The sequence below is a fragment of the Nematostella vectensis genome, chromosome 2 (genome assembly GCF_932526225.1).
Source record: "Nematostella vectensis chromosome 2, jaNemVect1.1, whole genome shotgun sequence".
NCBI classification, from domain to species: domain Eukaryota; kingdom Metazoa; phylum Cnidaria; class Anthozoa; order Actiniaria; family Edwardsiidae; genus Nematostella; species Nematostella vectensis.
Genome location: NC_064035.1, coordinates 10,358,407 through 10,379,643, shown reverse-complemented (window position 1 = coordinate 10,379,643; position 21,237 = coordinate 10,358,407). Strand labels below are relative to the sequence as shown.

The window sequence follows — 21,237 nt, the reverse complement described above, 5'->3', positions numbered from 1 at the left end:
AAATTCATTTAAAATCCGAAATTCGACCGTCAAAGCAGTCAAAATCCGAAATCCGTGCCCAAATTGTCAACAGATCCGTGATCCGCCGTATTTCCAAAATCCGCCAATCTGCTGAAATAATCATCAAAATCCGTAATCCGCGAGCATTTCGGGGCCGAATCCGTCGATCCGCGAACCTATTCACCCCCCCCCCCCGTTACGCCTGAAAGTTTACTGAAACATTTGGATAATTTCTAAAATCAGAAGTTGACGACATCGGAAGAGCACCAGGTAAAATAAAGTTCTAGTTGAAACAGTGGCAATAGATCTAGGGCGAAAGTTTTTATGTGCAAAAATAGCATAATTAAGCTACATTTTCATCTTGTTTGCATGTTCTCTTCCTCGCTAGCATAGGCCTCTAAATTTTGCTAGTTTTAAGTAATGGAGTGTTGGGAGTTACTGGGATGCGGCTTAGGATACTTACAGCATCTCTTGCCTCGGGGGATAGAAATTCAAGTCTTTTGGAAAAATGAAACCAGTCAACGTGGCGATGCCATACTTGCAAAAACGAAGCCTTTTGATCGGTATAAGTTGGGGTGCCGTATTTAATTGACAATTGCTGGCTGTAACAGATGACTCCAAAATGACTCTTTATTCCAGTTGAGCTTAGAAAATATAAGTACCTACAGATAACTGTGTCTAGCACTCCAAGCAAGAAATTGGACTATGACTAATAGTGCAAATGCAATAAAAGGTATAGCTCCATTGTTATCAGGACATGGCCATGACTAATGTAAGCCCAAAAACCTGTAGCAGTGGTCAGTGCGGTTAAACATAAAAAGTCACTCGTTATTGTCTAGTAGAGACAGATTAGATAGAATTATTAGCTGAGAATATTTACTTAAATATAAAGGAAATATCTTATCCCTGTCAAATGTTTAATTTTCTTATAAATGTTACCTTGTGTCATTATTATCATTTCCATTTGAGACTATAAAAAGCAGTCTGCGCAGCAGTCGAGTAGGCCGAAGGCCTACGAGACGGAACCAGTGGGTGATGCCGTACTTGCTAAAACGAAGCCTTTTGATTGGTATCATTGGGTATGCTGTAGTTTATTATGAATATAAGCTGGGAGCATTAACTAAATACTGTAAATGCTCATGGTAAATAAAAAAAGTTACATATGAGGAATAACTGTCCCTTGAAATGTTAAATTTTCTTACAAATATTACATTATGGCATTATTATTTCCATAACTAGAATATAAAAAGCAGTCTGCGCAGCAGTCTAGTAGGCTGATGCCGTACTAGCCAATACGAAGCCTTTTGATTGGTAACATTGGGCATGCTGTAATAAATTAAAATTATAATTAGCTACGAGCATTAACTCAATACTGTAAAATGCTCATGGTAAATAAAAAGTTTATATATGAGGAATAACTGTCCCTTGAAATGTCCAACTTTCTTACAAATATTAGATTGTGGCTTTATTATTATTTCAATAATAAGAAAATAAAAAGCAGTCTGCGCAGTGGTCGAGTAGGCCGAAGTCCTACGAGAAGGAACCAGTGGGCGATGCCGTACTTGCCAAAACGAAGCATTTTGATTGGTATCATTGGGCATCCATTTGCCACAAAGACCTATCCCTTGGCCATGGTACTTGCAGTGCTATGTGTCTGCTATGTATGGTGGACCACCCCTCCCCCGTACTTTCCACCATATCCACCATTTGCCACATAGCCCTATACCTTGGCCATGGTACTTGCATGCAGTGTTGATTGTCTGCTTTATTATGTATGGTGGACCACCTCTCCCCCTTACTTTTCACCATATCAACCCTTTTCCACCATATCCACCATTTCCACCATTTGCCACATACTCCTATCTCTTGGCCATGCTACTTGCAGCGCTACGTGTCGTCTTGTCTGCTATGTATGGTGGACCACCCCTCCCCCGTACTTTCCACCATATCCACCATTTGCCACATAGCCCTATACCTTGGCCATGGTACTTGCAGTGTTTAGTGTCTGCTATATGTATGGTGGACCACCCTAACCATATCCACAATTGTATTAGCCCTATTCCTAAAGCCTTGGTTCTTCTAATTCTGAGTAGACATTATATATGCTAAGTATGGGTCTATAGGACCACCCTTCCAATGAGCAGACAATTTTATGTGTCCTTCCAACACTGGCAGCTGATCAAAATCTCCTCAGACAATGTTAGGACTATCTTCATTTTGCAGGTATGGGCTGCCTGTGTTGGGTGAGCAAAGGCTGTGCTTAGCCTAACGGGTAGCTTAGCCCACCTCCCCCCAGTCCCCTCTTCCCACTGACGCTAATACATATGTATGGTGTATGTATTGGAGGACCACCTTTGCTCAGACGAATCACCTGCTCCACCCAGGAAAACCTACACTACCCCCCTGAGTATCCAGGTGAGACATCAAACAACTCAGCTTTATAAGAGGAGGGGGGCTCCTAGAAAGACAAATTCTCTTAACTAGTATATTTATGGAATGATAGTATTTCCTTTCATTAAACTCTTTCATATTTTCATTCAATGCTTTTTGACTGTTTAATAAGAATCAAAAAAATTCCTTTTGTTATATAATGCAGTCACCAACAATGCTCAATGTGGAAAGCTGCAAATTAGTAATGCATTGAAAGTACAGATCACCAGTAATCAGTATATGGCCCATGCATCACACGATAAAGTTATCAGCAAAAGGGGGAGAGGGGGAAGCATACCTCCAGGTGACTGAATCCTCCCACGCAGACCAGAAATGCCATGACTTCCAAAATCTCAAACTAACGAACCATTTGTTCGTGATAAAAAATGGACTTAACCAAAAATTATGTGACAGGCTTCACCTAAACAAAAAAAAATCCTCCCCCTCCCAATAACAATCATCTGGACCTTTTGCAAATTGATCTATTTGATATACTTATTTTAGTTTTTAATTGCTTTATAAGAAAAAAAATCTTTTTTACGGTCTGGATCTTATTTCGTATCTATTTTCATCTTTTTGTAAAAGATCAAAATGTGTAGCTATGTAGAGTCTTGAATACAAGACCCCTGTGATAAAAAAAGCAAACTGTCATATGGCTGATACAGCTTCAACTATTCTCTTTGATTAGGAATACTGCCACGCCCTTTGTATAGCCAAAGTTAAAATCAGAGATTAGTTACAGCTCTAACAAGTCTGCATGATAGCATTCATTTTTATTTTACATTGTTTTATTTTTACTTTTCATTTAACAATTTTTTTTTTCAGATTGATGCAAGTTCTAAACAAATCATACAAGAAATGGGACCAAAAATATGCTGTTTGGTAGAGCTGGTCTCTGAGAAAAAACTCACTGTTAATAGTTCCACGATATTCTTCTAGCATCCAATAATTTCTGTAGATGATAATCTGTTAAATAAAATTAACTCACATCATTGACATTCTATGATACTAATATTTTTTGGCACATTACTAAAGCGCACCCCCCCCCCCCCCCCCCTACGTAAGCGCTCATCCCATCGAGATCACAGAAAATGCTCAACAATGCTGCAAAAACATATTTTTTCGCCAAGTTTACTCTTGTTAGCAATCCCAACATAAAAACAAATTAAATAAAATTTGTGATGCTCGTTTCTTTCGAGGGGCTTTGGGAAAATTAATTTAAATTTAATAATGCAGGACACGCAATTTCGTACCTTTCTATTTTAGAGTATTTTTCTTTTGACAAAAGAACAGCAATTTATTCTCTCTCCTCGTTAAAGGTGGGGTAAACCAGATATATGTTCTTAGTTTGGCATCGTTCTGCTTTCTTTTAGTGTTTTCTCTCACGTTTTCTCTCACCTAGCCTTTTTGGTGAAGAGCATCTGTACGAACGCTTCAAGCGCGTGAGAAATGGTGGGAAAGTTCATCTGTTGAGGCAAAAATAATTAATAAGTACAAAAAAGTCACCTTTTACAATTTGGAAACATTCTCATTAGCGTTCTCTTACCTTTAGGAAACAAGAGAAAACAAGAGGGAAGGCCGAAAGCGTGCAGTGGAAAATTTTCTGTAAGAAACAACTCAAATTATAAAAATACCCCACATGTTTAAACTATAATTTTTTCTCGTGGTAATATATAATAACAGGATATATAAATTTAACTAGGAGGTATTTTCTACCAAGAGGTTACATAAATGAGACCTCGTTGGTAGTGAAACTTGAAAAGCGCGACGGAATTTTCTAATTACATTCTATATTTTACCTTTTGAGTAAGCCTGGCCCCTTCGAACACAATATAGTTGCCTCTGTGTATATGTAAAGGGAGACAAAATAACTGGAGCAAGTTTAGCAAGATTAAACATAAGAGCGAAAGTCTAGCCTCTCATTTTACGAGTGTAAACATTTAATCGCCATGTGTGCTACTGATGTGTGTATACTATTACTAGTATACTAACCAATCAGCAGAACACTTTGTCTGTCATTCAAATAACAATCACCCAATCACAGTTCACTGCTAAGTCAATGGTACAAATGATAACCGCAGAAAAACAAAAGTCTTAATTTGCGTTTCAAAGGCAGCACGTGAAAATTTTAGGATGAAATTAGATGGTGATGGGGGGGGGGAGGGCACTAAACATTACAGCTCTGGAACCAAAAGAATGGACAGCTCTAATGTATTCGCCTGCTTTCGAGGCCGACCACCAATCCCGGAGATGAGAAAAATATTCAACGATTCCCGTAAATAAATGCCGTACCATCGAAGTTGTACTGTACGTGTTTCCTTTTTAGACATCATGTTAACCACACCAACAGCAGTTATTCTAAAAAAAAGGGCAAACATTGGATAAACTACACTCATATTTGTTATGAGTTCGTGCGTGACACTAGCGAGACAGATTCATTTCAATGTAAGTTTCTGTTTGTCTCAGCAAACTCAAACTTGATGCAGAGCAACGTTTTGTTTTGTCTCTCTGAACTAGCAAAATATCATGTATGAAATAAAAGCACTATAAAATGGATAAGCGCTTGAAGACTAGCTCGTTTGATATTTGATGTTTGAATTCTTCGAGTAAAATCCTCATACAGTGTCTCTTCATTAGTGAGCAGATCATTGGTGGAGGGCCTCGGAAACATGCGAATACATTAGAACTGCAAGGGCGGTAGGAACAGTTCGCGCGCCACGCACGGGGAAGTAGTTCAGATTACGCAATATAGCTTGACCGGGTTTTCTAATCAAACACGGAGAGTGCGTCGCACACAAGGCACATGGAAAATTTCGTGGTTTGTTATCATAATTTAGCCTAACAAACTCTGTTCCTACCGCCCTTGGAACAGTCCATACCTTTGGTTCCAGCGCTGTAATTATATTTAGTTCCAAAATTTCGTACTGAACACTGCCGCCCCTACCCTGGTTCCAGGAGCCTCGAACGTCTCTCTATTTAGTGGCCAGAACCCCCCCCCCCCCCCCCCCCCCCTCCCCTCACACATACTAAATTTTGGCCAGGTCAGCCATCCCTGAGATCTCAATATTTGATAACTAAAACCACAAGGGCCGCAAGCTAGTCACTGTGTGTGAATAAAATTATAATGGATAAAGTTAGTTAGTTAGAAATATGGAGTTAAAATTGAGTCCTTTATTCTACTATGAAATAAATAGTAAAAATGACAATGATATTGGTACTTGGAAGGTGTATCTTTGATGTAGCCTGGAAGTATTTTTAGCCATTTGGGTAATACTCACGTATTACACGAGTTCCGCTGTTGAGTCTCCTCAAGGAGCTTCAAAGTGACCCTTCATATCGTTGGTACCTGTGTTAGAAGTTTCTCAGCTCGTCAGTTATTTTTTTTTCCATTCTCAGTTAGAGAAAAGTATAAACTTTTTTTATTTTTTTCCATTTCCTCAATCGATACTACATGGGGAAAATTAGTCACATCCGATAGTAATAAAACAAATGAATTTTATTTTTCAAAACCAGTTAATTCTCTCAGGTAACAGATAAAAATGTGTGCAATTAACAGTTAATTTTAAAGGTGTGAGCGTGGATACCCAAGAAAAAGTGGAAAGAGAAAAGAAACGAAACGAAAGAGAAAAGAAACGTGATTAGAAGCAAAAACATTCATTCAGATGTCATTAGGAACAAAAATATTCATATCTTATGGACGAAACATCATATGACAACCAAACTCGGCGTCACGAAGGTGTCAAATGGAATGCAAAAATATGGCACGTGGTTTGTGACGTCATCAAAAATATGCTGAGGTCATAAAGAAGAAAACATTTATATTTCATGAAAGAAACATCGTATGACAGCCAAATTCGGTAGGTGTCATGTCGGTGTCAAGGATGGTGCAACAAGGTGGTCACGTAAAGTGTTGTGGCATCGATGACGTCACTAGAAGCGAAAATTCTCAAAACGTGATTAAAAAAGACATCTCATGATGGAAACATCGCATGACAAATAAAGTTGCTGTGTGTAATGTAGATGTCAAGGGTGGGGAGAAGGGCGTGCAAATAGATGGTCACGTGATCTGTGAAATCCATGTCATCAAAAACAAAAATATCCACATCTCATGATTGAATGAAAAATTATTGTCTAGCAGACAGCAAGACTTAGGGGATCTTAGAAACATCTTTTATTTGCACAAAAAATTAAATGCTACATAGGTTTTTTTTTTTGTTTTCATTAGAGATATAATATTACTCTTCTTTTTCTTTTTTTCTTTTTATATTCATATATATATTGAGAGGGAGAGGAGAAAAAAAACCCCTAGAGTTGCATACCAAGGGGGGACAATGCTTCGGTGCGGGCACCCTAGAACAGCTTGAGAGCTAAACTGGCTAGGGTGCACTTAAATGTTAGATCTGGAGGCTGTGTGCATAAGCAAGAACGTACTAGAAAAACACATATATAGAGACACGACAAGGATACAACAAGGATACGACAAGAATACAAGCTGGTACAAACAGAGCGGAAACAGTAAAAGACAAAAGGAAGGAAGGAATATATGGCCAAGAATTAGGTAATAGTATGGGTTACAAGTGAAGATGTGAGTGGGTTAATAGGTGGCGACCATATCGTCTGATAATTTTTTTTTTTAAGGATTTCATATTTAGGTCTTTGTCATTTTTGGTGAGTTCGTTCCAAATTTGCACACCTCTAAATCTGATGTTGAATTTCCCGTAGTTCGTGCTTTAGGTAGGGTGTAACTAGATTTGGCAGATAGTCGGGTGTTGTATTTGTGGGAAATTATATGAGTCAAAAGTTGTGGGGAGAGTTCCAGAGTGGTATTGGTACATAAATAGCGCTGTGTGGAAGTAAACTATATCTTTAACCTTGAGAAGTCCTAGTTGTTTGAAGATGGGGCATCGAATTTAGAAAAAGTCATAATTCGTATCGCACGTCTTTGCATTATAAAGAGAGGTTTTAGTGTTGTACTATAGGTGTTGCCCCATACTAAAATTCCGTAAGTTATATGGGGAAAAACAAGTGAATAATATAGTTGTTTCAAAATGTTAATGTTGACAAAGTAACGTATCTTTGAGAGTGCTCCTAGATTACGTTAAAATTTTTTGCAAAGCTCCGTTATGTGGCATTTTCAGTTAAGATGTGAGTCAATCATTATTCCTAAATATTTTGTTTGATTGGTTTATTGTTTATCTTCAGTTTTATAGGATGAGTTACTTTTTTCTGAGGAGGATGGAATAACACAAAGTTAGTTTTATCTATATTTAGAGAGATTTTATTGGCACAGAGCCAATAAGACGCATGAAGGTGTCAAGACTTAGGTGTCTTGAACGTGTCAAGACTTAGGGGATGTCTTGAAGGTGTCAAGACTTAGGGAATGTCTTGAAGTTGTCAAGACTTAGGAGATGTCTTGAAGGTGTCAAGACTTAGGGGATGTCTTGAAGGTGTCAAGACTTAGGGGATGTCTTGAACGTGTCAAGACTTAGGGGGTGTCATGAACGTGTCAAGACTTAGGGGATGTCTTGAAGGTGTCAAAACTTAGGGGATGTCTTGAAGGTGTCAAGACTTAGGGGATGTCTTGAAGGTGTCAAGTCTTAGGGGATGTCTTGAAGGTGTCAAGACTTAGGGGATGTCTTGAACGTGTCAAGACTTAGGGGATGTCTTGAACGTGTCAAGACTTAGGGGATGTCTTGAACGTGTCAAGACTTAGGGGATGTCTTGAAGGTTTCAAGACTTAGGGGATGTCTTGAAGGTGTCAAGACTTAGGGGATGTCTTGAAGGTGTCAAGGGGAGCCAGCAGGATAGTCACCTGATGTGTGACGTAATAGATGACGTCATAAAACCAAACTCAGAAGATGTTATGTAGTCGCGTCGCAAGCGTTCGTAAAGCTCTCTATTGAAATTATTGAGCAAAAAAGCAGTTTTGGTCTGGAGCTCCGCTTTTAGGCTGTCAAATCTATATAGTAATCTTATATACAATATATAATATACTTACAGGCAATGAAACGCGCTAGTATAACTATACGGTAAAGTCGATACTTTTTAGTCTCTTTACAATTTGACTCGCTGGGCACAAGTGTCGTTTTCCTAATATGATAGGTGATGTTTATGTCTGCTGAGGTAGAGGCACCACGATGGGCTGTGCCATAGTAGCACCACCCCCCCCCCCCCACGCCCCACCCTGCGGCATAACTATAACTATCGGCTGCTGGTCATTCCTATAAGTTTTATGAGATTCTACTGTGAAGATGATGTCTGCTGAGGTAGAGGCACCACGATGGGCTGTGCCATAGTAGCACCCCCCGCCCCACCCTGGGGCATAACTATAACTATCGGCTGCTGGTTTTGCAAGGCTGCTTGCCCCTGGTTGTAGTTCTGAGGCATGAGTATTACTAGCGGTTGGTTCATTCCCGGCTGTGATGCACCTTGATACACACTATCTCCTATCTGCGGTAGCTGGATAGCTATCGTCTGGTTGTTTCCTGCTTCTGGTGCACTTTGTGCTGGTTCCGCTTGACTGGTATCTGTTCTCTGAGTAGAATCTTGCTTCAGTTGAACCACAACTTGCTTGGGCTCCTGCATAGACGGAAGGGAGTAAATGGGAGCTAACAATCAATGCGTATGCGACGATGTAAAAAGAATGCTTTAAAGTCGTGAACATTAAAATGTTGTTATTTTCTCTATCTATAATATATTCCACTTCGGGGAAGTGACAGTAATATCTTTTTCTTTTTTACCGCTTGCCAAATGGTCCTTGGAGACATTACTTCTTAACTTTCACGGAAGTAAATTGTCGCGATATTCTATCATGCATCACTCAAGTATCGCTCAATTTTCGGAGTTTGAATTGCGATACAAACGACTGCGACTTCTGTTTTACTACTATTGTCTTCTGGTTGAGAGAAGTTGAATCAGATGAAGCAGCCTGAAATAAAACGCTTGATGGAAGATGGGAGATGGTAAAACAACAATATTAAATCCAATTCAAAGATCCAAGGAAATGAAAATGGAGGGATATTTTGGTTATTCCGCATGATTTTAAGAGTTTTCGAGCTTTCTGAGCACTAAAATCACCATGTACTAATTGTTCTTTTATTTTATTTTCCGAAAAAGTGTCTCGTTTTATCAAACCAATTTTGAGCGTTTTTTATGTCTGCACTATTTCCAAACATTTCAAATGGCCTTGTCCAAATAGTAGTCTAGCAATGGCAGTAGAGTGACCCCCTGCCCCTTTCCCCATCATAGTTGCAATCCGGTTGTGGTAGTGACCCCACCCCTCCCATACCTGTACATTATCTTCACAAGCCTTGTCCTCCTTGACCATCCTCTTGGCGGGTGGGGTCCTGCAGGGTGTGGCATGCCGCTTGCACGTGGCTTGTTCCCCGGGTCTGGATGCTTCAGCTGAATGTTGTGTTCGGATGTGCTCGTACACGCCGGACTTGCTAATGCAGATACAGCCACACATGCAGCAGTGGTAGTGCGAGTTAAGAATACGCTTCCCACTTGGACGACAGCAACCCAGCTTGCACCGCAGCATTTGAAACCCTAGTAAAACAGTAATTAGAGAGCGTTTGGAAAAGATTTAGAAAAGAAGACATTGTTAAGTCCATACCCATTTATGCTTCTCGATGTTTATGCATAAAATTCAATAATTGTATTCAATTATTGTTATTGAAAGTCGTGCCACGCAAATGCTTCGTGTGATGTCAATGGACGTACAAAACACGTTATCGATAGATATTCGGGAACAAATGAACGTCCCATTCTCGTTTATAAATAGAAAATGTGTAGATAGAATAGTACAATACTGAAGGTAAAAGCTTCAATCTGGTATCTAATGACAGTAAAATAGGATTTTAGGATGATGAAGTGGTAATTCTTGAACATGATACATAATATACTATCCCAATGTCTCTAAAGTACGATGCAGTTTTCAAGTAACAACTTTACCTTGATATCTAATGATGAGATCTTCTGAGTGTATTTTCTTAAAGTGCTCCTTGATCCTCCCTGGCTTGTTAGGAAGGCAGGTGCAGAGAGGACAATGATACAGCCTGCAGTCACATTCAGTGTTTTTACACCGGCACACGTCCAAGGATTCCTGCTCACGGAGCACGGATGGGTGCTCGAACATCTCTTCTACCAGCAGTTTTGAGTTGGCAAACAGCTTACTAAACACGTGGTCGTCTTCGCGGGGAGTGTCTGTTTTACTCACTAGCAATATTGAGTCGTGATCGGCAGGCTTGGACTTCACCTGACTGGACTGTGGAGTGTACGGAGTGCTTGTGAATGGCGCTGACGAGTGAGTGGGCGGTTCGATGGGCGGCCGAGCTGTTACTACGGCTGGCTGTATTGGCGATTCGCTGCTCATCGTCATGTGACTATTCACAGCTGATGTCGTCATGATCAGCTGATCGAGAGCTGACGAAACCGCTGACATTCCTTCAACAGTCACAGACTGCTCTTGACTAGCTAACTCAGAAGAGAACTGTCTGTCAGCTAGTGGTTCCTCCACCTGATTGGTTAACCCTGTGTTCACATGGCTGGGTTTCTGAAGCATTTGCTCTCTCTGTGCCGAGGCAGGAAATTCGTTGTACGAGTGCTCGGGGTATAAGGGAGTCTCCTGTAGTTGCTGTTCTGTCTCTTGTTGTTCACTGTATGTACCGTCCAGATTCTGAGAGATAGCCGACGTGTTTTCAACAGGGTGGACCGAGTCTGATGGCACTTGTGAATTTGGCACTCCACTCTCTCCTAGGACAACAACAACAAATATAGGTATAAATAAACACAAGGTTGAAAAGGTATGTTGAACGCCTCTGTGGAACAGAGTAAACACTTTTTTTGCTCCGGAGAAGGGCTAACGCTTGAAACGTCAGCGCAACTACTCTGTTTCACAGAGGCGTTCAACTTATCTTCCAACCTTGTGGTTGATTTATATCTTTTCTACACCACGCCTACGCAGACCATCTAGTTTTTCTACAGCTTGTCTGTAGTCTTTCTATTGATACCATTTGGTGTTGCACAGAAAGATGTCATGTTTGGAATGTTAAAAAAACTATCCCTTCGTTGGAATATTCCTATCCGAGGAATTCTCTTTTGTTAGAAATCTTGGAGAGCTTCCGCGATCGAAAGCGGCAAGAGTCTGTTGCGAATTCAACAATGACCAGCCATGATTCATTCATACATAGTTAGTAACTCTGGTTACTAAAAATGAATTATAGTGACCTTTTTTTTTCTAAGACATAGCCACACCCCTATGCAATGTGGTAATACCTCTCTCTAATTAGGCATGATACCTGGGTCGAGGATAACCTCCATGTGTTTTACGATGACCGAGGACTCCTGGTCCCCGACTGCCTGAACATCCGGCCCAACTCCTGGTGACGTCATCACCTGTAAATCGGACGTCAGCTGGTTGGATGTGACGTCAGAAGAGATCTGTTGCGCTTGGGACATCGTCAGACTCTCAGAGTGATCGCTGACGGGTAGAACGGTAAGCGTCTCACCGTCATGCATGGACTGCACATAAACCACCTAAGGATAGATTCAACAAGAGACAAGATATAGGGGGCTGCGATAGATCTCAACAGGAGACATTATACGTGTTTTGTGATAGATTTAACAAGAGACATGAAACGGGGCTTGCGATAGATTCAACAGGGGATATGATACAAGTTTGATTTGAGAGTTAGTAAAAACACAATATCAGGTAAAGGTCTTATTACCCCCGAATTTTATAAAATGTCGTGCAGGCGTAAAAATTCTTCCGGCTTAAAAAAAAATCCGTATGATCTCTCGCGCACTTGACAAACAAATAAGTTTATAAGCGCTCTGCGAGTTGTTCACTGTCACACGTTTTAAATCCCTTCTATAGTATATCTGCTGAAAATCAGGGTGGACAGACCAAACATATTATATTCGTGTATACCTGTGTGCCTTCAGTCAGCGCCACTATATTACTGTCTGCCGCAGCGCTACAAGCCATGTGTGACATCTCCGGGATAGAGTCTGACGAGTTAAGAGTCTTCTCCCCTAGTTCCTCCTCCTCGTCATCATCTTCTCCCTCACCCTCCCCTCCCTCCTGCTCTTCCTCGATTAACGAAGCGTCCATGACATCATCATTGACGTCATCCACGACCTTTGCAGTGCCCAGCGCATGCGCTTGGAGGTGGCAGCAAAGGTGGACCTTGCGCAAGCAGACTCGCCCGCACAGACAGCAATGGTAGTGCGAGCAGTCGGTGACGCGGCCATTGGCGCGAATGCACTTGAGTTTACACCGCATCACACGGTAACCTAAATAGATTCAAACAGCACTTACCAGTTTCATATTATTATTGTTTTTACTCACATTGGCAAACAAATTATGGGATGACATTTCGAAATAACCGTCGAAAAACATAACTTTCTACTTAATTTACAAAATTCAATCGAAAATATCGTCAAAAATAGCTGCCCTTTACTAGCAAATTCCTAGAAGCGCTAATCAGAATCAGACATTAACTGTACAACTCCACAATACCTTCGTGCTCGATCACATGTTTCCCAGCATGCATTGTGAAAAAGTGCCGACGCATGCGCCCTGGTTTCTGCGGTCGATTATCGCATAGTGGGCAATGATACCTTCTGCTGCTTTTCTCACAAGGGAACGGACATTGGATGGGGTTAGGGCATCGGTACACGTCGAGCATAGATGAACCACTCAACACCGATATGTGCACAGACTCAGTTGGCTCTCCCTCCACCGAGGCTAGATTAACCCCACTGGTGTCGCTAGGCAACAGAAAGAGAGAGAATTAGACCTTAATATGTACAGAGGCACAGACCATGAATCATTTGGTATTTAGCTGCGCTGGTGATGAGACAATACAGCGGAGACCTACAGGGCACACGTTATGCGGTATTCTTGCAGTGTGTAAGACATTACCAGAGACTGTGGCGGCAGCAATTTTTTTAATTGGGGGAGGAGGGGAAAGGCAAAAAGTAAAGATGGAATCGCTCTTTTCTTAGATCTCTTTGGGCATGCGCTTCCATGGTAATTCGAGATCAATGCTCCGGAAGGCCAAAATTGTTAAAACTTAAGGGACAACTCGGTAAGTTGAAATGCAAAATTTTGATTGACATGACCTTTAAAGTAAGAGGGTTCCCGTAACGTTTAGATGCACACTAAATTTTTTGCTGGTGAGTGAATCTCACGCTAATCAAATATTGCATTGTCTATGTGGTCACGGTGGCGTGCGTTGCACTACAATGTGCTGATATATAGTATGTGCGTATGTTACGTTATTTCTCGATGCTTTGGTTGTCTGGTTTTCTCCTTAACTTTACTGCAACTTTCAAACTCGTTTTCGAGTGCCCCGCCAAAGAATTCAGTAATCGGGCTTCTAGCTCAAAACAAAATAGACCGTTTTCACGATGTTGCGCGAGCATCCAAATGCCACAGACTGGCGGGCCACCGCTGATATAAAATGGCGTACGAAGTGGAGTTTAAAGACGAAGCTATAGAAAATGCTGTCAGAGTATTATTGTCAAATTGGCGCTAGGGTCAAATACTACTTCGCTCGCATTTTGAATCAACTGAGGCCTGCCAATCTGTTGTATTTTGGATGCGCGCGCAACATCGTGAAAACGGTCTATTATGTAATTTTAACGAACTCTTATTTTCAGTAAGGATGGCGTGATAATCTTGTCGTTCCTACACCGCCCTGATATGCCTTAAAATTGTACCCAGTTCCAAAACATCTCAAATTAAAATTCAAACAATAAATGCAAAAAGCAAATATGTTATCTGGACAAATGACCAGGAATGAAAAACATCATACTTAGGAAATTGGTCGAAATTCGTCGGCATTCTCTGTTTCGCTCCATTTGACGACACTGAATAATACGCTGGACAACTCTTCTGGGTTGATATTTAATTCAATAATTTGTTTTCTAGCTATGGTTGGCATTTCTTTCTAGATTAACTATAATCTCTGCTACATTCTTCATCATTTTATATTTTCTTTCCCCGTCATAACGTAAATAACAAAACAAACAAATAACAAAAATATTTAAGGATACCCGACGACATTGAATAAACAAATAAAAATCTCCTTGGATACATCACTTCATTGAATAAACAAATGACAATATCCCTGGCTTTTTAATTTTTATTAACATGAATCAAGCATTCGAGTACTTTTTCCCACTAGCTATTTAAAAAGTTCTTGAGGCATTGCTTCATCTTCAACGGCTTAGGTTCATTTATTATTCCCCTAACCATTTGCTTTTAAATTTCATCCAAAAAAGAAAAAAAAAAACAAGTTGCCTTATAAAAACGAAACAAAATTGAAAACCATACGTACATACAGTAGGGTATGAAGCCATGGGTATAACCCGTAATTGTCTCAATTAATCAACCAATCAGTCAATCAATCAGTAAAACTAATAAAGAAAATTTGTTTCTATCGACCCCTTCCTTCATTATGACTAGCACTAGCAGTTTCAGCACCACCCCTAAATCAACGAAAAATGCAACGAGCGTATATTGCAGACTCTTTCAAAAGCATCAAGACAAGACTTACCGGTAAAGCTAGAAGTAAAATTGATACTCAAGCACCCAAACAGCCCGAGCTCCGCCCGCGAAAAGCTTAAGTATGCGTTACTCGATGTTTTTACCACATTGATGAGTTGCTATCATCCATGAGTGGGCAGCTACCACCTTATGAGGTCAAGCGAAAGGCACCAAGCACTCCAACAATCATTATAACAGACTCCAACAGTAAGAGAGAAGGGTTGTATGACAGCGCTTCACCATATACATTACATGGCGAATTGAAGCATCGACTCGATATGAACGCTGTTCGATGTTGGAAAACAACAAAAGGAAAAGACATCCGAAAGGTACCCCCCACGCCTACCATCAGCTAGTGAATACCAGTACTAAAAAGATTGTGTTTGATAAAAGCCAACACTTGTTAGACGTCCCTTTAATAGTATCAGGAAACGTTACTCTGTAAACTTTGCCATGGACTGAATTTCCTTGTATCGACATTTTATTAAGGTCACTATGGCGTTTGTTTGTGCTTTGTATTTTCAAGCATTATTTAATATTTTTTTATTTTTGAAATTTGTATATATGCCGAAGTGAAATTGAGTCTAATGAAATGTAATTTAGAGAAGAGAAAAAACTGGCAGTAATGTCAAGAGAAACACTTCAAAAGAATTACTATTCTATTTATTATTTCAATAAAATGACATGGCAGGTATTTTAAAAACACATCTAGTCATCATCAAATTGCACTCCTTTGGCTTGTTTCAATCTGCCGACAAAGGAAACAAACCTCTCTAAGATACTATTTTATTGTTTTCCCTCAAAATGAAAAAAAAATTCGAATTCAACCAAAATTCAGTTAGTTACGTCTAATAAAACTTCCTCTCCTTCCTTCTCTCTCTCCCTAATATGCAACCAAAATGCAATAAACGGTACTTACTTCCTACTTCCAGGATTGATAATACTTGTTCCTTTTCTTTTCACTTGTTGGGAAGCTGGTTTCTTATGTGTCATATCTGCAATAAAAAAAGCATTATATCACATTTGTGTCATCAACTAGTGTATGACAGTGAGGTAGGTTAAACCTGGAGCACCATACAGTAACTACAGTAAAAACTCGTATATAGGAACCTAGTGATTTAAGAACCTATAGGCAGAAATTTCTAATACCTCAAAATTAAGAACCTACTAAGCCAATAAATTCAAAAGGTGTTTATATGATGGGTCTATTGAAAATGAAAACAAATTAAGGGGCTTTAAAATATAAATTTGCTAAACATTTTGCTGGTCCATTAAGATAAACATTTTGCTGGCCAATTAGGATATGATTACAGATACAACATCCATACAGTAGGATATCTCTATAGCAAAATGGCTGAGTATTCAGTCACACGTCGGTATTATGAATCCTAATGTTGATTAAGCAATTTGGAAAAAGAACCTATTTCGCCTTAATTGTTAGTAAGTACCCCAAAATATAAAAACCTGTTTTGCCAAACTCGAAAAAAAAAAATAGGTTCTTACACGCGGGTTCTTACTGTATATACTGTATCTGACTTAATGGTCAATGGTGCATGTGAGCAGCTTCATTTTCCATTCAATGGCAGGAAGATAACAAGTATGAAATACTCTATACGATGCAAACACCAAAAACGCATAAGTTCATTCTGGAAAGCCTGTTTCATTGAGGAAAGGGAGGAAGCAATGGTTAGAAGCGTCTATTAAAACTAAACAACAATACTGTAAGAAACAAGATGATCTTGCTCAGGCAAACAGTGCACATAAATTACAGAGTATAAAACTTATGGTCTGGTTATGCTGGCACATGTTCGAATGCCTCTGCAGAACTAGGTTTCTTGAGATGTTCAACCACTTTTTATTATGTTAAGTATCTCTTTATACTGTAAAGCTATGTGCTTACCAAACATAGATATTCCACTGGTGCTCACATCTTTATCACTTCTTATTCTGTCAAATGATTCTGAAGATACTGAAAGAAAGAGAATGCTGGATAAGAAGGAGAATAAAGTATAAAAATAATTAAGACAGATTAATTTAAATAGATTAATTAGAGACATTTCTCTACAACTGTTGCCTACAGGAGCTTATTTCAATACAATCCCAGAACAAAAGTCCCAATGTGCAAAGCTGGGTTGACTTTTCCACAAAGAAATGCCAGGCCTTTGAGTATTTATTCTATATAGGTTTACCTGGCTGCTTGCAGGCTTCTCATTTGGGTTATTCAGAAATGTTTCTTTACTACCATTGGAAATCTGGTGGTCTTCAAATAGTAAGGATAGCCCCATAGCCCCATAGTGGACCTTAGGCTTGCCCGAAAAAACTTTCCCAAATGAGAGCCTATGGCTAGCAGGCTTTTATAAGTGCCCTTTACACAAAATATACGATTTCCTGTAATTTCTGTTTTTTATTTCCTTCCTAATTAAAAGACTGCTACTTATGCCAAAGGTGTGACAGAGGTCACAAAGAGCTACTATGGAGCCCTTTTGGAAAGGAAGATTAACTTTATCATTTATGTAACCTTTGCCCTGCGACAGCAGATTCCACCTACTGCCATTACCTGGATTTTCCCATTAACAGATTGGCAAACAATAAAAGCTGTAGGAAAAGGTGTAGAAAAATACCTCACTGACCTTTCAACTTATGTGTGAGCATGGAAACAGCATCAGCCATTCTGAAGATGACATGTTGCAATTCTGCTTTCTGGTTATAGTCGTTTGCCTCATACAATTCATATCTCAAAGATGCACCAACACTGAGTGATACCTTGCCATCTACCTGGGCTATTGTCAAGTTACCACACTGAAAATCACTTCTAAAAGACAAGGAGAAGGACAAAGATTATTACTCTATCTGTTATTCCTATTTCAAAGAAAATTGTCAATTTCAAATGGCAATAGACAGAACAGAGCTTATGGGTAATTAATTGTAAGAATAAGGGAGATAGATAAACTCAAGTGATGTAAGAGAAATACATATAGATTATTGCACAATTCATACATTTTTCCGGACTCATGTAGGAATATATATTGAATCCATGGTTTCTTTTGGGGTTCAGTAAAACTGCCATTTGCCAATCGTCATTCACCTCTTGCATTGACACAGTAACCTTTTTTGAAATAGGTAATATACCTTTCCTCTCATACACTACAGGTTTATCTCCAGGGGGTAAAAAATATCAGTGTAAATAAAAAAATTTGGGAGTGTGGTGTGTCGGCCTTTGAGAAAATTCCCTGCTTTACGGGGGAGTACAGATTATTTCTAGAACTGCACAATATCAGAGTATATACAGTACTCATTTACACCTCTCACCTAAACTGTGCAAAATATGTCTCAAACGTGTCTGCTGCAGCCAGCTGCCTCTGGAGTAGAACAATTGTCTTTTATTATCAAAATACCAAATGTAGACATAATTATGATTTTTGGTCATATGGTTGTCATGGTTGCACACATGGTCGCAAAAAAAATCACACAAACTTTGTTGCAGGAGTAAAGTGTTACATTTATTGCACATCCTCTAGAGAGTTTGCAAGATTGTGCAAATGTCTTCAAACATTCATAAAAAAATGTGGCATTGTGTGCAATCTCTCATTACTGTATAATGCAAAATGATTGGAGACCACTAAGGCCAGCTCCCTCTCAGGGACAACTAATATTCTAAATGTACTAGTCATTTGAAACCCTTACTCCCATGGCCCTGGGGAAGTGTGCGGTTAACGTGGGGGTTTAGAGCACTTTTAAATGAGAATCTGTCCTAAGGGGGTGGGGGAATTGAAAGTTTTTGACTGTAAGACTTTTCCCCACCCTGGGGGTTTGGGGACAAATGAATAGCATCACAAATCTACTTTGCAAAAGTGATGTCAGTTTCTGGTTTGAGACTTTTTCTTCTGTAGCAAGCAATTCCATGTATCAGTGTGTGGAGAGCTGCATGGTGAAATGTGTGAAAACAAATGTGAATGATAACTAACACCAGATGAAGATGGTTTATTTTTCAATTTTTTTTAGTTACTGTTATCTTCACAGTTATTATTGGTACAAAAGTACTTGCTGAAGTGCATACTTGCTTTGAAAGATAAAGGCTTATTTCAGATGACTTGTGTTAAATGTCAGCTAGTTGCCTGTAGTTTGCATCCGGAGGTGTAGGGGCATTTGACTGTAGTTTTTTCCCAAGGAGGTGGGGTTTTTTCTCAGTTTTGTCAAGGTCTAGGTCTAATCCCCCACACTACCCCGGGACCATCGGGGTGGGGGTTTAAATTGACTAGTGCAAAAGGAGAAATGAGAAATATTGGAAAAAGGGATATTTAATAAATGCTTACATAAGATATCAGTTGCTCTTTGTCTAGCTCAAGTCTCCAGACATCCACACCATCACTTGCCCTGCATCAATAATATGATTATTTTATGAATACAAAAAGTTAAAAACTGAGTGAACACTACAATGTTGTCTCGGGATTGACATCATTGCTGTTTCAAAGAATGTTTGCATGCACAAGCTGGATCCAGCCAAAGACCCAGGATTTTTCTTGGGGGTGGGGGGTGCAAATTTAAAAAAGTGGACCAAATTTTTCCAGGAGGGGAGTAAAATCTGACCACCCCCCCAAAAAAGGGATTTTTTTATGCCTTTGAAGTATCTCCACAGGATGTTGATTGTTGGATTTGGCTACGTTCCACAGTGACCTAGCTTATGCTTTATAGTTTTGTCTACAAATACAGTAGCATGTCTATTGAGAACTGAAAGTGGACCTTCGGCCGTTGTGGGTGGTGCGTTTGCAGCCCCACCCCCCCCCTGGGTGTGGGCCTGCAGACAACATGTGCATGTCACCTAAGGTTAAATGCTGTTTGTTTGTTTGTGCTTACATAAAAGGGGGGGGGAGAGGAGAGACTCTCTGGATAACTTATTTAACATATTTATTCAAAACTCAAAGCTGCCTTATTACTATCATTTGTGGCATTCTCGCTTTCGCTTCCAAAAGGCCAAATCATTCGAATGGACAAGTCAAACATCAAAAACACCGTGATATCTGCATCACAGAAATAATTGCACACGGTTTGTTTGTCCGGGGGACGTGGTTTATCAAAATACCCAGGCCATGAATACTCGGGTTGAGACATGAACTTCGTGCACAGGGCATTTGATACTATTAGTGGGGTTTCCCTTGTTCGTTCGCACAGTGTAAGTTATTTCTCGTCAAGCACTGACACTCAAGCCAAAACATACGACGATTGCAATCGTACACTTTTTGTTCGCTTCTCGATTAGTAGATGTTTCACTCGATGTGATATGATGTGAGTAGTCTTCCATTAGCATTACGAAAATAAACCCACTTAGGGAACAAGCGGTTCATTACGAGGGAGCACTTTTCGGCCGACTGCATCTTGGCACCTTTGTCAAAAAGGCCCTGAGGATTTACACTTTACTTACACAATAATCCACGTCCCAGCGTCAATTGAGAGTCTAGTCCAAACAAGGTATCTTTTTTCTCCACAACATAGGGTGTTCTGGAGCGATTCCACGCCATTTTCCGTCAATAAACCTATAATATCTGAGGCGCGCTCAACAGAGGCAGCCATTTTGATGTGCTCTCGAAGTGGGCCCTGCTATGCGGGGTGGACCGAAAGCCCCTGAGCACCTGGCTCTAGAGGAGCTCTGGGGAACCCTCAACCATGGGCTCGAGGATAATGACAACAAGTTCTTATTCTTATTTCTAACATGTACATTTAAAATCAGAAAAATCATTTGTGTGTCTTTAGTGATCTATTGATATCCGCTATGACTTAAACCACATTTGCCTTTTACTTAAAACAAAGAGAGAAAAAATTTAAAAAAACAATTTTAACCATGCATAATTCTGTGACATTCAATGTTTTTGAGAACTATAATTTTTGTGTTATCATTTGAAGTCCAACATTCCCACTGCAAATCGTTATTCAGTTTTAAGAAGAAGTCTGTTGTGATGGAAACAATATTCAACAAATTATAATGGCACTGTTGGAGAGATAAGGTCGTGTGCAGTACTGAAAGAATTTGATGAATACATTCTTACAATATAGGCCATGAGCTTTAATTTGATACCGATTTCACCATGTCTACCTACGAGGTGTCTTTTCTTGACCTCAGCTCATGGACTAGACTAATAATGAAGGGAAACTGTGCATAAAAATGGCGAATCGTTCAAATTTGTGATTTATGAGATTTGTGAGGGCCGTAGCCCCCCCCCCCCCCACCCCCCCCCCACCCCAACACACACACCAAT

General features: G+C 39.8%; 1 protein-coding gene and 1 long non-coding RNA gene across 5 annotated transcripts; both read right to left on the bottom strand.

Moving 5' to 3' along the window:
- Positions 1-1,060: 1,060 nt before the first annotated feature.
- Positions 1,061-4,402, bottom strand: LOC116604231. 4 transcript variants are annotated; one of them, XR_004290961.2, is made up of 5 exons: positions 4,230-4,402; positions 3,977-4,033; positions 3,684-3,896; positions 2,729-3,396; positions 1,061-1,326 (listed from the first exon to the last, which is right to left on the bottom strand). It is a non-coding gene; the product is annotated as an uncharacterized LOC116604231 (long non-coding RNA). The 4 variants fall into 4 exon arrangements; XR_004290962.2 differs by having other exon boundaries at positions 3,342-3,396; XR_007307092.1 differs by having other exon boundaries at positions 3,342-3,396; positions 3,829-3,896.
- A 3,198-nt stretch (positions 4,403-7,600) lies between these two features.
- On the bottom strand, positions 7,601-20,600 carry LOC5521291. The gene is made up of 12 exons (XM_032366476.2): positions 20,406-20,600; positions 19,300-19,360; positions 18,296-18,345; positions 17,617-17,798; positions 16,887-16,955; positions 15,906-15,981; positions 12,953-13,203; positions 12,362-12,726; positions 11,730-11,967; positions 10,384-11,184; positions 9,719-9,978; positions 7,601-9,009 (listed from the first exon to the last, which is right to left on the bottom strand). The coding sequence occupies exons 1-12, from the start codon at positions 20,552-20,554 to the stop codon at positions 8,671-8,673; spliced, it is 2,841 nt and encodes a 946-aa protein (XP_032222367.1). The 5' UTR covers positions 20,555-20,600; the 3' UTR covers positions 7,601-8,670.
- Between the last annotated feature and the right edge of the window lie 637 nt (positions 20,601-21,237).